General features: G+C 58.2%; 1 protein-coding gene and 1 pseudogene across 8 annotated transcripts in view; both read right to left on the minus strand.

Moving 5' to 3' along the window:
• Positions 1 to 2,594: 2,594 nt before the first annotated feature.
• On the minus strand, positions 2,595 to 4,627 carry LOC106997225 (uncharacterized; annotated as a pseudogene). The gene is made up of 2 exons (XR_001443363.3): positions 4,018 to 4,627; positions 2,595 to 3,702 (listed from the first exon to the last, which is right to left on the minus strand). The product of XR_001443363.3 is annotated as an uncharacterized LOC106997225 (transcript).
• The window catches only part of PDXK (pyridoxal kinase), a 47,479-nt gene continuing 35,350 nt past the window's right edge, over positions 4,574 to 16,702 (minus strand). For 5 of the 7 annotated variants that reach the window (XM_077995634.1, XM_077995632.1, XM_077995633.1 and 2 more), the window contains 5 exons: positions 15,160 to 15,205; positions 13,116 to 13,227; positions 12,002 to 12,138; positions 9,732 to 9,798; positions 4,574 to 9,547 (listed from right to left, as the gene is read on the minus strand). In XM_077995634.1, the coding sequence (XP_077851760.1) occupies positions 9,435 to 9,547; positions 9,732 to 9,798; positions 12,002 to 12,138; positions 13,116 to 13,227; positions 15,160 to 15,205 (475 nt within the window). In that variant the 3' untranslated portion in view covers positions 4,574 to 9,434. Of the gene's footprint in view, positions 9,548 to 9,731; positions 9,799 to 12,001; positions 12,165 to 13,081; positions 13,228 to 15,159; positions 15,206 to 16,702 lie in introns of all 7 variants that reach the window. The other 2 variants (XR_013414814.1, XM_077995631.1) reach the window with 2 other exon arrangements.

The following is a 16,702-nucleotide window of genomic DNA, read 5'->3' on the forward strand; positions in this document are numbered from 1 at the left end:
GCCACTGCGCTCCAGCCTGGGCGATAGCGAGACTCCGTCTCAAAAAAAAAAAGAAAGAAAGATAAGTCTGTCTCCCCTCTCCGGACTCTCTGGCAGGGGCATGGGCTTGGTGGGAGCTGGCACGGATGGGGGCATGAGCAGGGCAGTGTGCAGGGGTCCAGGCTGGCCTCGTGGAGGTGAAGGCTCTTTCAGGGACAGCCTGAGTCCGCATGTTGTGGGGGTATCTCCTCAATGCAGTAATTTAGGCGGAAGTCCAGCTGGGGTGAGGTGTCTGTAATACCAGAGGCCTCCAGAAAGTGCAGACTACCTGACGCTGGCCAGGCCCGGCCTGATCCCCACAAGTGTCTTGGAAAGGTCCTACCAGGGTGGAGAACAGGGGAGGCAGCAAACCCTGAAGGTGAGTCCCTCCCAGCGAGTGTGAGACAGGTGTTTACTGGCACCAAAGGAGGACCCCCAGCCCCAGGGAGGTGTCAACAGCCACGCTCTGCCAGTGGTGTCCCGAGAAGCCCCACGAGCCTAACAGCCCATTGGGTCCCTTCTCTTACTTCCCGGCTCCCCTCCCTCTGCCATCCTCACCCCCACGCCACTGGAGCACAGCCCCTCTATCCTAGGAACCCAGATTTGAAGCCCTAAGCCAGTGTGGCCTCAAGGGCAGGTCCTGGACTTGGGGCTGGCCTTTCCCACCCACTGGGGAAAGCAGCCCCAGCTGCAGTCCTCACAGGGGCTGAGGCTTCAGGGCCAAGCATGTTGCCTGCTGGATATTTGGCTCAGACCCTTGGGGCAGGAGGTGACTGAGCCAGCAGGTGCCCCACCCCTGGACACGCTCCAGCTTGGATGCTAACCCGCCGTGTTGGCATCTGATGAACCCCAGTTCCAGGAAGGCCTCTAAGATTTTCAGCTCATCTATTGTTCCTTGTGTAAGAGCAGGTACTTACCCTAAATCCTGCCCTTAGAGCAAATGACTGGGATGCTTATCTGCTTCAATTGTCCAGCACATCCCTGCTGAACCACACAGACCACACCACTCCCCTGAGGTACATAAGCCCTGGGCTTGGCGGTGACGCGTGGGCCCCAGACACAGACGTGGCTTCTGTTCCTAAGTCCCTATTACATGTTTCTTTCTGATAAACTGTCTTTCTGAGAAACCGGATTGGGCAGCTTCTTCTTCTTCTTCTTCTTCTTCTTTTTTTTTTTGAGATGGAGACTTTGCTCTGTCTCCCAGACTGGAGTGCAATGGTGCGATCTCGGCTCACTGCAACCTCCGCCTCCCGGGCTCAAGTGATTCTCCTGCCGCAGCCTCCCGAATAGCTGGGATTACAGGCACCTGCCACCACGCCCAGCTAATTTTTGTATTTTTATTTATTTTTTTTGAGACGGAGTCTCTCTCTGTCGCCCAGGCTGGAGTGCACTGCAAGCTCCGCCTCCCGGGTTCACGCCATTCTCCTGCCTCGGCCTCCGGAGTAGCTGGGACTATAGGCGCCCTCCACCTCGCCCGGCTAGTTTTTTGTGTTTTTTTGGTAGAGACGGGGTTTCACCACATTAGTCAGGATGGTCTCGATCTCCTGACCTCGTGATCCGCCCATCTCGGCCTCCCAAAGTGCTGGGATTACAGGCTTGAGCCACCGCGCCCGGCCAATTTTTGTATTTTTAGTAGAGATGGGTTTTCACCATGTTGGCCAGGCTGGTCTTGAACTCTTGACCTCATGATCCGCCCGCCTCAGCCTCCCAAAGTGCTGGGATTACAGGGGTGAGCCACTGCGCCCGGCCAAGGGCAGCTTTCTTTGGCCTCTCTGCCTCTTTGGACTTTGGGATAGGTCTGCATAGGCATCCCCCGCAGCAGAACACACTCCATGCTAGACGTGGTGGGCTGCATCATGGCCCCCAAAGAGGTCCACATCTTCATCCTCAGACCGTGTGAATTTGTGACCTTATCTGGCAAAAGGTACTCAAAGGTGGGATTACATTAAGGATCTTGAAATGAGAGATGACCCTAAATTATCTAGGTGGGTCCAACATCACACAGGGTCCTTCTAAGAGAAAGGGAGGAGGTCAGAGTAAGGGAGAGGTGGAAAGATGTGGCACTACTGGCTTTGTTGATGGAAGGGGCCGTGAGCAAGGGGATGCAGGCGCCCTCCAGACACTAGAAAAGGCAGGAAAAGGATTCAGCCCCTCCAAGCCCCCAGGAGGAACCAGCCCTGCTGACTGCTTTTAGACTCTTCTGGCCTCTGCAACTGTAAGAGAACAAATGTGTTCCTTTAAGCCATTCAGCTTGTGGAAATTTGTCACAGTAGCCTTAGGACACTTTCATGCCAAGCAGGATTAGGCCTGTAGACCCAGAGTAGCCACCACAGGGGACGGGAGCAGTGCAGGCAGCAGTGTGCCAGACAAGGAGCAAATCCCGTAAACGAGGCAGCAGACACCCTGCCCCAGCCGCCCTGTGCCCTCCCCTGCATGCTCTGTGGTCTGGGGTCTGTGGCTCCTGGTGTCCTCCACAGGGAGGGGCGTCCAGAGGGGAGCCTCGTGGAGAGGGGCTGGTTCTGCAGCCCCCGGTTCCGCCTTCTCCTTGTTCTTGGGACACAGCAACCAGCCTGGCATTGCTGGATATTAGTTTGCGGGTTTATTGCACAGGTGCACATGAGTCAGGGGAACACGAGATCGGCCAAGCCAGAGGCCCTGCAATGTCACCACCCAGGTGTGAAGGAGCCAGGTGGAACCCAGGAGGAGCAGACACCCTTGGCCAACACCCGGAGCTGGACCTCAGAATCGCGCAGGGAGGGCAGGGAAGGGAGCCCCTGCCTCCTATCCCCGAGGGCTCTGACCTGGGAAGTCCTGCAGGAAGCCCATGCCGGGACACCCAGGCTAGCCCCCCCAGGCAGAGAACAGAGCACAGGACGAGAGGGGGCCTGGGCCCGGCAGGCAGGGGCAAGGCATGCTCTTTCCTCCAACAGGGAGGTTTCTAGGGAGTCAGCTGCCCCCATTTCCAGCAGCAACCCCTAGCGTGGCTGGCGGGGTACTGGGTGTTCAGCCAATCACAGGTAGGGAGCTCCTGGGATGGGGGGGAACCATCACGCCTCAACACGACCAGCACGAAACAGACACAGCCTACACAGTGCTGTGGGAATCAAGGCTCACAAACATCCGCAGGACACACGCAGGGCCGGCCACTCCGGCAAACAAAGTCACCCCGAACCTTGCGGGGGCCGCACTCCCTCGGCAGGGGGACCACGGAGGCGACAGGTGCTGACACCTCCGAAGAGCTGAGCTCCATTCCAGGGAGGGGCCAGGCCACGCCACAGTCCTCCCGTTGGTCCGGTTCTGCAATCACTAGATGAAGCTCCGGCTAAAGTTCTGAATCAGGAATGATGCAGCCATGAAGTTACAGGCATCCAGAAGGTCACCACACACCTCACCCCCTTCAGGGGCCTGTGCGGAGCCAGCCGAGGACTCAGGTCCATTCCCCAGAATGTCAGCACCTCCGCCTCCCGTCACCAAGAAGGGGCTTCAGATACCTCATGGGGACCTACGATGGCTTGAGCTTGACACAGGTCCTCCTAGCTGCTTGACACGCTTTGGGACGCACTGGAAGGGCCTGTCAGGCCTGCTGAGGCCTCTTTTTGTCCCACCAGCCCTGCACCCACCTTCCTCCTGCTAGGGGCTGGGTCTTGGGTTAGAGAGTCACTTGAGGGCAGCCGGGCACGGTGGCTCACGCCTGTAATCCCAACACTTTGGGAAGCCGAGACGGGCGGATCACGAGGTCAGGAGATCCAGACATCCTGGCTAACACGGTGAAACCCCATCTCTATTAAAAATACAAAAAATTAGCCGGGTGTGGTGACGGGCGCCTGTAGTCCCAGCTACTCGGGAGGCTGAGGCAGGAGAATGGTGTGAACCCGGGAGGCAGAGCTTGCAGGGAGCCAAGATTGCGCCACTGCACTCCAGCCTGGGCGACAGAGCGAGACTCCGTCTCAAAAAAGAAAAAAAAAAGAAAGTCACTTGAGGGCTTCAGAAGCCGCTGACCCAGCTTGCAGCTCAAAATGAGGACAAAGGTGCTTTCATCCACCTTCACGGAGACGCTGGCTTCGCAGGCCGGTGGGCGAGGCGAGGCCCATGTTTTACTTAGGACAGGTTTCCCAGGCAGTACCCAGGCCGTGTGGGGGCTCCCCAAACACAGGCTTAGGATGGCATTCTCCCCTCTCCGTTCCCACCCACCTATCTGCCAGACACTGGGCTCGCCCTTGCTGTCCATCCCAGCACTGATGGACAGGACAGAGATGCGTGGGGTCAGTGGCCCTGTGGCACTGGAAGGCACATCCCACCAGAAATGGGCTTCCTGTTGCATAAAGACCAGAAATGGCCTTGTAGTGAACTGGTGGATGGGAAGAAAGGAGAGGCTGGCATTTGCGGGTGCTGTTCCCACCACAGCCCTGAAGCTGGGGGCCCCCAACAAGGCTTGTCCCAGGCAGGGGGTCAGGGATGGATGGGACATCTCTTGCTTGGGGACAGGGTCCTGCTTGGCTCAAACGGTGGGAAAACTTAAAAACACCTGTTTATTCTGCCAGAATTGAAAGAAAAATTCCAGGAAGAACTTTTTATTAATATAAAGTTTTAAGATATTGACCAGTCAGATCTAAATTACTAATTAAACTCTGTTTTAAACAAATGAACACACTGTGTTACAATGAAAGGCAGGAAAGTGGTTTTAGACGCAGATCGAAAACCAGTGTCTTCACGCACTGAGAACAGGAAACATTCTGCTCTGAGAACGAAGTGCAGAGTCGACAGGAGACATACATGCGACAGAAAGCCCCCAGCGGGAGTGACCGTGCACCCTGGCGGGTCGTGGGATGCCCGGGCAGTGGCTTGGACACAGCTGCCACGCTACGATGCCTGCTGGGCCCTGCAGGAACAGGGGACACACACAGAGCCCAGCCACGCATTGCTGAGCATGGCACAGGCCACACACACCGGCTCCTCCCACCTAACAGAGAGGAGTCGCACACTGGAAAAAGTCCCCTAGAAGGATGGCTCATGTCCATCCTACCGGGGGGATGGACGCAGGGACCCGGCCCTGGCTCTGGCCTGGTGGCAACCCCTGCTGGTAGAGGCAGGAAGTATGCAGCTGGAGTCAGAAACTGAGGTGCTGTCTATAAAAATTCCAAGATTCTGCCGGGTGCGGTGGCTCACGCCTGTAATCCCAGCACTTTGGGAGGCCGAGTTGGGTGGATCACCTGAGGTCAGGAGTTCGAGACCAGCTTGGCCAACATGGTGAAACCCCGTCTCTACTAAAAATACAAAAATCAGTTAAGCGTGGTGGCGTACGCCTGTAATCCCAGCTACTCGCAAGGCTGGGGCAGGAGAATCACTTGAACCCGGGAAGCGGAGGTTGCAGTGAGCCGAGATCGCACCATTGTACTTCAGCCTGGGTGTTAGAGCAAGACTCCATCTCAAAAAAAAAAAAAAAAAAAAAATCCAAGATTCCCACCTCCTTCCGCCTGAGACGGCCAGCACCTGCACCTGCCAGGCAGGAACACAGGACAGGCCCAGCTCTGCCCACGGCTACAGGGCCACAGAGGCTCAGGCCTCCTTCCCTGTGCAGGGAGTCCGGAGGGGGAGCGGCGTCCACCCAGACCCACCAGGCCAAGCTCCAGTCTTCCCTGGCTTAGGGCTGACAGACTTCCGGGCAGTGAACCTGGCCTCCCAGAGCCACCCTATCCAGGGCCTGGGGTCCTTCTGGGCTCCCCCTCGGCCTGGTCATCAGCATCCGTCTGAGTGCTCGGTGGATGGACATGGGAACGGCTCTCCAGGGAGTCTCAGTGGAAGCCGCTGGCCCGGCAGCCAGAGGCGCTGTGGAAGGAAAAGGCTCAGCAGGCACATCCCTCTGGCGGCAGAGTGGTGTCGGGGGCCACACAGCTCTCCCCTGGACTCAGAAAGCCAGGTTCAAAGTTCTCGTTTCCCTGTCTGCACATAACATGCTCTGCTCACTCACAAACTCCAGTTCCCCTGCTCTGGGCCCAGGCAGGCAATCCACAGGGAGCGGTGTGTGAAGGAGGCCCATGAGACCAGGCGGGCAGCAGGGGAGAGACGGAGAGATTCCTGGCTACCCGGGCAGCACAGTACGGTGCGGCCACACGGTAGGGGCACCTCCGATCTGCATAAACATGGACCCTGCTGCCCCGACACAGGTGGCCCCATCGGAAGGCAGGAAAGACAAGGAGAAGAGCTCCAGTCACCAGAACACTCTCAACCTCCTCTTTTCACACAGTTAAACTAAAGAGAGAACGAGGCTGGAGCCAGGGCAGGTGGATGGGCAGGGCGGGGAGCTGCTCGGGGCCCAGCAATCTGAGGGCCATCTATACCACCTTCCCTGGCCGGCGCCCTCCCAGGGCCTTGCACCCTGCACCCTACTGCGGGCTCTGCCTTCTCTGACACCAGGCATGACAGAGGCCTGAGCACAACCACCTCGTTTTTATTTTCTTACCTCGGGTGGCGGTGGGGACTGTTACCCCAGGGGCTTGGCCTCCCACCTGGTGCAGGCAACTCTCTTGCCTGGTGACCTCAAGATGGAGACGTCCCTCACCTACTCATCAGCACGGCTAAGCCAAGCCGGCCTCCGTCCACGTAAGACCAAACGTTTCAAAACTGGCTCTAACGAGCTTAAGAACAGGACATGAAACGAAGCATCACACTGTACCTGTTTACGTGTATTGAAAAAATAGCAGATGCAGATAATAACCTCGGCAGGACCAGACAACCATTTAAAATAGATTTTAAAAAGGATCCTAACGTGGAATTCATCCTTATGGTCTACAAGGAGAAGTTTGAAAAACTGGATTAAGAAAGTATTAAAATTCTGTACCCTGACAATAAGCAGGCAATGTTGGACCAATACAGCTCTCCCCTTAAAGTAAATTCTTTTCATTATTTTGCATGTTATTAACTATGGAAAGTGAAAACAAAGATCAACTCTAATTTGGATCCAAGCCATATGGAAACCCACTGCCAATGCCCATGGTTACCTTCCTGGACGAGAAACTGAAACTCAGGACCACCGGGGGCCTCTGCCCAAGTCGTGAGAGACGAACATGCCCGGGTGGAAATGGCCCGTGGGCAAGGCAGGCTCCAGTAGCTCTGTGGTGACAGCAGGCAGTCTGGGGAGGGGATGCCGGACACTTCCCATAGAGGCTGACAACTTCCACAAAAGCCCTGCACCCACAAAGCCACCGTCTACTCTCAGAAACCCCTGATGTCTTTCTCCTTAGTCACAGCCCAGGCCTCTCCTGGCTCGGCCGACACAGCCAAAGAAAACAGAAGTTTCGGATTGTGCCAGAGAGCTCAGGATTTACAGGAGGCGCCTGCGGGGACAGCCATTCTCCTAATTCTTGCTTAATATAGGGAAGCCCAAGAACTAAAGCTGATGTGGGGACTCAGCCTCTGAAACGAGCTTCAAAGAACCAAGAATCAAAGCTTGCTCGCCAGGGCACACCGCCCGTAACACCCACTGCACGGGCAGAAGGGGCCTGACACCGCGTTCTCACGCTGGGCTTTCACCAGCTCACAGAAGAGGCATTCAGGTTCTCTCCCCCGTGCTATATGTGCTCTTGGTGTTTTAAAAAAAAAGAAAAGAAAAAGAAACGCTTTCCTGGGGGCTGGCAATGTGGCACACGCCGCGGTCTCCACTTGGCAGTGAGGGTATTTCCAGCTGAAGGCCCTACGGAGGCCCAGGTGGCTCTGGCGGACCCCTGCACTCACACAGCGGGAGGCCGCCTCCCCGCCACGCTCTGGCCACAGCCTTCCTCCTTCCTGCTGGTGAGGCAGCGCCCTGCAGGGACCAGTGGCCCTGGGCAGCAAGGGGCCTGCCACCCGTGTCCTCGAAGCCAGGAAACATGGCTGGGAAACCTGTGTCTGACTCACTGGTTGAGGTGAGGGAGCCGGGCGCTCTGACACACACTCATGAAGACATTCAGAACGAACAGAGTGGGGAAGAGTGGGGACGGGGGTGGGGGGTTCCATATAAACCTGCATCTTTTCGCCTTAGGGCATTTTTCAACAAAGAATGCACTCCTGGCAAGCGAGTCTTTCTAGAAGACACTGGAATGGTCTCACAGGAGGGTGTGGGCCTTGGGAGGGGCCCGTCTGTGGGGAAGGTAGTGGGGTGGGTGTACCCCTTGGAGAGTCTGCTTCCTAGGGGCCCCATGGGCCCCCACTTCCTGCATCTCCCTATTTCTCTCCAGCTGTGGCTTCCTTGGAGACACAAACCTCTGCATGACCCAGAGGTGGGGTGCAGGGCTACAGGGGTGTGGTTGAAATCAAGGCAGGCCAGAGATAGGCACTGCTGCCTATAGCTATACCTGGAGGGACCCCAAACTCTGGGCAAAGTGGGGCCAGGGAGGTCACTGCTAAGCAGAGGATGACAGGACTTGTCAGAGCTGGTGCTGTGGCCTCTGCTGCCACCCCAGCCTGCCCAAGGGCCTGGGAACTGCCGTGCCAGCAGAGGCAGGGGGCAGGCACCCCTCTGTCCTGTCTACAAACACTGTGGCTTGATGTGCTGTCACGGGCAGCACGTGGCAAACGTGCAGTGCTCAGCCTGCTGCAGCACGGATGACTGGAGCTTCCACAAGAAACCTGACGGGGTGGCTCTCTGGAGCTTCAAAGCTGCTCTCGGCCCAGCACGGACCTTACTGCATTAGCATCTTCCTCACGTCGTGCAGCAGATTCCTGGAAGACGGCCATGGGCTACAGGAGGTCCTGCAGATACCTGAGAGGTCTGCGGACCGACTTGAATGTGCTGGGGCCTGGGAAAGTCCCTGTTGCTGCCCTGTGTGCGTTCGAGCAAGCTCACATCAACCCTTCCATACGGTGAAACAACAGCCTAAGATCTGAAATCCCCAGGGACTACATGAGCAGCAAAGTAAGAAACAAAAGTTCAAGTGCAAGAACAAAGAGGCTATGATCAGAATGACAGTCAAGATATCTGGCAGAATTCTTTCTGACCCCAACAGTTACCACCCAACTCCTTCTCAGAGATGCAAAGACAGAGGCCACCCAGGCCCAGTCCACGCACAACATGGCCCCTGTGTGGTAGCGGCAGCCAGGGCCCACTCGAGGCTCCAGGCACAGCAGGCTCGGCCTCACCCACTCACCCTCCCACATGGAACGCCTCTGAGTTGGCAAACAGGGGCCTGTCTTCCTGGAGGCCCAGGAGCCTTGTGGGGAAGAGAGCTGGGTTTTCAGATCACAAATTTCTGTGACCGCTTTGTTATTTTCACAAAGCACGACTGGCACATTTCACAATGAAGACCAGCAGATGCCGGACACTCATGAAAGAAAAAAATATCAAGTTTCGGTCATGGCTCTAAGGCAGACGTTACATGTTTTCACAGGGACAAACATGGAGACACCAACGCGCTGCGCGTCACGGGTGAGTGGCGCGGCCCTCACAGCACCGTGGCCTGGACGACGATCTCCGGGTCCTCGATATCCCTTTTGCTCTGCACCATCCGCAGCTCCAGCTGCATGGGGCTGGGCTTCACTCCTTCCCCGGCCTGGGCTGCGGGGCAGGCAGAGTTCCCATCTCAAAGGGGCTCCCACTGCTGCCTGCTGCCCCCACTCTCAAAGGCAACACCAGCAGGAGACACTGGTCACACCTTCGAAACCAGCACATGCCGGCTCTTCTCTCCCACCCACTTCAGGACCCAGGAGCCCATGCAGCCCACGCAGCCTGGCCACCGTACCTTTTGCACACTGGATGGTCCTCTGCAGAACGTGGTGCAAGGCAGACACGGTCTTCTCACAGGCCACCTGCAGGGAGGAGAGACTTGCTGTGCCCCAGCCCACACACGACACCCGACGTGCCCATTGCTGCCGGGAGGGGATTTCCAGTGAACACAAAGGCCGTCCTGCTCTCCGAGCCACCGGGGAGCCAGCTCTGCCAGCACACGTGCTGAGTCCTGGAGGACAGGCCACGGACTGTCCACCACGGAGAGCCTGGAGGGCTGAGCGGATGCCTGGTCCCAGTCACCAGCTCTGGACAAGAGATGGCTCACAGAAGGGACAACCTCGTGACCTGCATAGAACCTGGCAGGCAGCAGGAGCTTGGTAAGAGTGCCCAGAATTAACTCCTTTTTTTTTTTTTTTTTTTGAGACGGAGTCTGGCTCTGTTGCCCAGGCTGGAGTGCAGTGGCCGGATCTCAGCTCACTGCAAGCCCCGCCTCCCGGGTTCACGCCATTCTCCTGCCTCAGCCTCCGGAGTAGCTGGGACTACAGGCGCCCGCCACCTCGCCCGGCTAGTTTTTTTTGTATTTTAGTAGAGACGGGGTTTCACCGTGTTAGCCAGGATGGTCTCGATCTCCTGAACTCGTGATCCGCCCATCTCAGCCTCCCAAAGTGCTGGGATTACGGGCTTGAGCCACTGCGCCCGGCCGAATTAACTCCTTATAACGAGTCTGCAGGGGGAAGCGCTCCTGCCGAAAGCCTGGCCAGTCATCACTCGGTGATGCCTCAGAATCAAAGGTGCTGGGGAAGCACGGCGAACTCGCTCCCCGACTCCACAAGCCTGGGCTGGCCAAACCCAGAATGTGACCTTGGGTGGCCCAGCAGCGAGGCCTCCTCGGGGCACCAGCTGGCACGTTTCCGCTGCTCTGCACCACCAATTAAACACGGCAGGCCTACTTAATGGCCCTGTTTAATTGCCTTTGAGGGGCCAGAAGGGACAGAATGAGGGGACTGTGCATTCCAGCTCGGGGTGTGCAGAGGGCTAGTCCCATGGGAGGCGAAGGGCCTCAGTCCACCTCTTCCATTTTACACACCAGCACACTCAGCTGAAACTGACTTGTTCGGGAGGAGGTGCACCCTGGGGGACACATGGCCCCTTGAGGGGCCCGGCAAAGACAGGACAGGGAGAGCCACCTGCAGGTCCTGACCTCTGAACTCTTCCTTCCCCGGCGCACCCAACGGTGACAGAGGCGTCCTGTCTTCCTCCTGCCACTCCCATGGCATCCCCGCCCTGCCCCACATTTCAAAGGGATGGCAGGCCCCTCCCTCCTACCTAAACCCACTGCAGATGCAGCAGGGAGCACCCAGGGGAGTTTAGGGGGCTGAGCCCAGGGGCTGGGGACCATCTCAGAGCACAGCAGGGGTCTGGACAGTGTTGTAGGAAGACACACTCCAAGGGTCTGAGGACTCGGCTGACAAAACCACCCGCCAAGGCCACAATGCAACTTTGCTGCACGCAGCACAGGAGGTCACGAATCTGAGCGCCACAGTTGCAGCGAAACTCCTCTGTCCCCACTGAGCTGTGTGCTTAACCACGGGACACACAAGAAAGGCTCACGAGATCCCACATCCCAACCTGCCATGCCAGTCGACCAGCAGACCCACTCCGCCCAATGTCTAAGCAAAGACGCCTGATCTCCGCAAACTTGTAAAGCAGGCAGACACCCCGACAATGCTGGGAAAGAGCTCTCCACACTTGCCTGGACCCTGTCCTCAGCCTCCCGCCTACTGACCACACCTGCTTGGACCCTGTCCTCAGCCTCCCGCCTACTGTCCCCGATGGGCGGCTCTGGCCTTTCAGTCCCTCAGGTCACTGCTGTGGTCACACTGTGGGAAACGCTGCGGGTGCCACTCCTCCGCAGCAGCCCCCAGGTCACCAGGACACAACAGCTCCATGCACCCCACAGCCCTGCGTCAACGCCGGGCAGACGGCATCTGAATTCAGGTGGGACCCCCGTGGGTCTGTTCTGACGCATCTCTCACCTGAGCCCCCCCCCCGACTCTGATCATCCCTAGGTCCCAAATAAGGGGAGATGGGAAGCGATCTGAGGGTGACAGGTGCAACTCCGGAGCCCACGGCCCAGCTACTGCCCTGCCCCTGCAACTGGGGCCGGCACTCAGGGCCAGGCCCTGTCAGCTCAGCAGGGACCCCCCCAGTAGGACTCTCATACCCTGCTCTCCACGAGGTGCCGTGGGAGTGGGCGAGGAGGGGAGCGGTGGTGTGGCTGACCTTGAGGTTATTGGGGTGCTTGTGTGTCCACGCCAGGAGCATGGCAGCAAACAGGTCCCCAGTGCCCACAAAGACAGCGTCCACCTTGCGAATGTCCATCCGGATGCGTTCCATCACCATGGAGCCAGCGGGATTCCCTAGGGGGAGAAGATGGGCAAGGTCACTGAGATCTGCCGCTCCTCTGCCAGGGCCAGCCTCCCCATCCCTGGTCCTCCCGGGCACAGTGGCAGGGAGGGTCATGGGGCAGAGCACACGGTGGCCCCGCTCAGGTTGCAGGGGCTCTGGGCCTGCATGGGGACCCCACCACCACCGCAAGGGAAAGACTGCAGCCTCAGAGAGCCACAACCAGGCTGGTCTCGGGGGTCGCTGTGCAGCTCCCGAGAGTAACAACGGCGTGAAGAACTAGGAGACGTCTGCACACATCCAAGTGTGTGTGTGTCCGCGCGTGTGTGCGTGTGCCCGCGTGTACGTGTGTGCCCACGTGTATGCATGTGTCCGTGTATATGTGTGCATGTGTCCATGTGCGTGTATGTGTGTGTGCCCACATGTGTGCGTGTGCCTGTGTGTCCACATGTATGTGTGCGTGTATCCATGTCCACATGTGTGTGTGCGTGCCTGTGTGTATGTGCAGTTGTGCCTATGTGTGTGCCCACAAGGCTCCCAAGTCCAAACAGAGAGAGAGCGGCGAGGAGGCCACAACTGTTCTCTCGGGGCCACGGGTGTGAACTCGTGGCCACTAGCTTAGGGCATGGCCCCAGCCTTGTGTGTCATTTTCACACTGTTCAGAGAAAATCAACCTGGTGGTATCTGTGTAAAGAATCAGCACAGCTGGGCGGACGCGTCCTCCCAGTGAACTCAGGGACTCGGCCCAGCTTCGAGGGAGGCCTATGATGCTGGGCCCGTGGAAGCGGGTTCCAGCCAGGCCATTCATCAGGACCCGTGCGGTCTTGCAAATCCCATCGACCTCCAAGAGCCTGTAAAATGGGGGTGTCATCCCAGTGCTGGGTAAGGCATAATTTTCATGCTATTGAACCCAAAACATTCTTGCAGCCCCAAAGGACGCCTTCCTCTGGGAAGAGCAGAGGAGGCCGCGGTGCATAAGGGGGGCACTTACTCCTCCTCTGGCTCCCCAGGACAATCAGGTAGTCGCTGCCCTGCGGGGAGGGCAGGTCGGAGCTGGTGATGACCACGGTGTCAGGGCCCATAGAGTGCAGCATGTCCATCACCTGGCAGCGGCATGGGGAGCGTCAGCCACGCCAGTCACACGCCACTCCCCCAGGGCCCGCCACACGCCACTCCTCTGGGGCCCACCACACGCCACTCCTCTGGGGCCCCTCATACCTCACTCCCCTGGGGCCCATCACACCCCACTCCCCCAGAGCCCATTCTCAATAGTGCCACTCCCAGAGGGGAGACAGCCACCTGGTCAGCCACCATCCTCCCCAAACTGTCAGCCCAAACTGTGTGGGTCCACGCAGGTGACTGGTGAGGGCCTCCTCCTTGGGGGCTGGACAGGTAAGTGGACAGACGCGTGCCTGTCCTGTAGGGGGGAGGAGCTGACCCCTTTGTGCGTTGGTTTTTCTGTAACTCTTGTGGAAACTGTCTCCACTGCACGGCTGCCTCAGAGCAGGCAGCACGCGTGCACACACACGTGCTTCACACACACGCACGTGCACACGCGCACACACACATTCATGCACACACACGTGCTGTACACACACACGTCCATGCACACACACACACACGTGCTGCATCGCCACCCAGCACACGACCATAGCAGAATCTGGACCCTGCCCCAGGGCCAGCTGACTCTGTAGCCCCAGGGCCCAGGACCAGGTCAGCGAAAGGCCCCCGAGTGGGAGGAGTGGCCGCTGCAGGGGCCCATTGCCAGGACCAGGCCCCTGGGCTGTGAAGACAAAACTCAGGGTAGGGTCAGGCTGCTCGGGAACGCAGCCCCAAGCACGGAGACTCCTGCTGCAGTCGGACAGCATCCGCTCTAAAATGCATGTTGAAACATCGCACCCATGTGGCAGTATTCCGAGGGGGTCCTCTGGGGCGTGATTAAGTCACAAGGGCTCCCCTTTCTCTGTGCCTGATGAAAGGGCTGGAGGAAGCAGCATGGGGTCCTCGAGCCCCCTGCCATCCACACATGAGGATGCAGCAACAAGGCGCAGTCGGGGCTGCAAAGCAGCTCCCGCCAGACCCTGAGCCTGCCGGCGCCGTGGCCTTAGACTTCCCAGCCTCCAGAACTGTGGGCAAAAAAGTTCTGTTTTGTTTGTTTGTTTGTTTCGTTTTTTTTGAGACGGAGTCTCACTCACTCTGTCGCCCAGGCTGGAGTGCGGTGGTGCGATCTCCAATCTCAACTCACTGCAACCTCCACCTCCTAGTTTCCAGCGATTCTCCAGCCTCAGCCTCCCAAGTAGCCGGGATTATAGGCGTGCACCACCACGCCCGGCTAATTTTTGTATTTTTAGTAGAGGTGGGGTTTTACCATGTTGGCCAGGCTGGTCTCCAACTCCTGACCTCAGGTGATTTGCCCGCCTCAGTCTTCCAAAGTGCTGGGATTACAGGTGTTGGGCCACTGCATCCGGCCAAAAGTTCCATTTTTCATAAATCATCCAGTCTCAGGCATTTTGTCACAGCAGCCCCAGCAGACTAAGATGACTCAACCAAGGCTCAATGCTAGCATGACACCCATGGCCCCAAGTCCCAGAGAAAAAGGACTTTGAAGAAACTGCCCCTTGGGCGGCTGCATCTGCTCCTGTGTCGAGCCTCCAGCCTGCCCTGCAAATTCCAAACATGCCCAGGAGCCTCCAAACAGCTCAAGCCACCGCCTTGCAACATCTCTTCACACACACAGGCACATATGCACACACACGCGCACACACGCACACACCCATACATGCACACACATGCGCGCACACATACACACACTCGCACGCACACGTGCACACACATGCACGCACGCACACACACGCACATGCACACACGCACACACGCGCACATATCTGCTGGTCTCTGGAGGCCCATGACTGGTACAGACGGTTCAGTCACTGCTGGGGACAAATGACGCAATGGTGCCACTCAGGCAGCCCGTCTCCCATTCCCACCGTTGAGTGGCACATCTGCCCCGCACAGGCCCCAGAGGGCCTCCTTACCGCCAAGGCTTCCTCCTGGCTGTGGATCTTCCGGCCACTCAGTAACCTGGAAGACAGGCGGGGCAGGTGAGCCTCTCCTCTCCAGGTTGTGTGTTGACATTCCCCAAACTACAGCGGCTCTGGAAAGCCTCATCCCCACAGGCAGCTACTCTTCGTCCACTGGCCACCGTGGGCCGGGGCCTCTGCAACATGTGCGGTTTGCTTCTAAAGGGGACACTCATATGACAGGAGTCAGGCAAGGCCCAATCATGGTTGCTGTTTATACATAACCAAGGTGATGGACAGCAGCCGCGGCCCCCACTTAAGGCCATGCCATAGCGCAGGGTCTCAGCATGGGTGACTGACGTCCGTACAAAGTCATAGAGCCGCTAACGATTTTTTTTTTTTTTTTTGAGACAGAGTCTTGCTCTGTGCCCCAGGCTGGAGTGTAGTGGCGCGATCTCGGCTCACTGCAAGCTCCGCCCCCCCGGTTCATGCCATTCTCCTGCCTCAGCCTCCCGAGTAGCTGGGACTACAGGCGCCCGCCACCTCGCCCGGCTAATTTTCTTGTATTTTTTTTTAGTAGAGACGGGGTTTCACCGTGTTAGCCAGGATGGTCTCGATCTCCTGACCTCGTGATCCGCCCGTCTCGGCCTCCCAAAGTGCTGGGATTACAGGCTTGAGCCACCGCGCCCAGCTGCCGCTAACGATTAATGCACGCAGGGGCTGCCCATGGCTCAGGGGCCTCGAGTGAGATGCCACCGCCGAGTCTGGACAGGCCCAGGTCAGGAATCCCAGGCCTCCAAGAGTCCAGGCGCCACCCACCCCTGCGTGAATGGGGGACTCGGAACGTGGCTCAGGGCCAGGTAGAGCTAAGCTATGACAGGCACCAGCCTCCTCAACAGGCAGCTCCACTCTTTTTTTTTTTTTTGAGACGGAGTCTTGATCTGTCACCCAGGCTGGAGTGCAGTGGCCAGATCTCGGCTCACTGCAAGCTCCGCCTCCCGGGTTCACACCATTCTCCTGCCTCAGCCTCCCGAGTAGCTGGGACTACAGGCGCCCGCCACCTCGCCCGGCTAGTTTTTTTGTATTTTTTAGTAGAGACGGGGTTTCACCGTGTTAGCCAGGATGGTCTCGATCTCCTGACCTCGTGATCCGCCCGTCTCGGCCTCCCAAAGTGCTGGGACTACAGGCTTGAGCCACCGCGCCCGGCCTACAGCTCCACTCTTAATGGCACTGGGGCGGCTTCCCCTTGGCGTCTGATTCTTCAGCTGGGGGGCCATGCACCCAGAGAAAGACCTTTTCAAACTCAGTATCAGACAGGCAGACCCAACACACTCCTCTTCCCCTCACAGGGTGGCAGGTGACCTGGCCGCCTGTGCTGCCCCCACCCTCCCTCCGCCGTGGTGGCCCAGGCAAGCCCACAGCTCCCCAAGTCACCCCTCCCCTTCCTGTCCCAGGGGCCCTGCCGCTCAGGAAGGCACAGGGGCAGGAGAACTTTCCCCATCGCCCATGGCTGCCGCCACCAAAGGGAAGGTGTGAGCCTGGGACCCGGCAGGCAGGG

Source organism: Macaca mulatta, chromosome 3 (genome assembly GCF_049350105.2).
Source record: "Macaca mulatta isolate MMU2019108-1 chromosome 3, T2T-MMU8v2.0, whole genome shotgun sequence".
NCBI lineage: Eukaryota > Metazoa > Chordata > Mammalia > Primates > Cercopithecidae > Macaca > Macaca mulatta.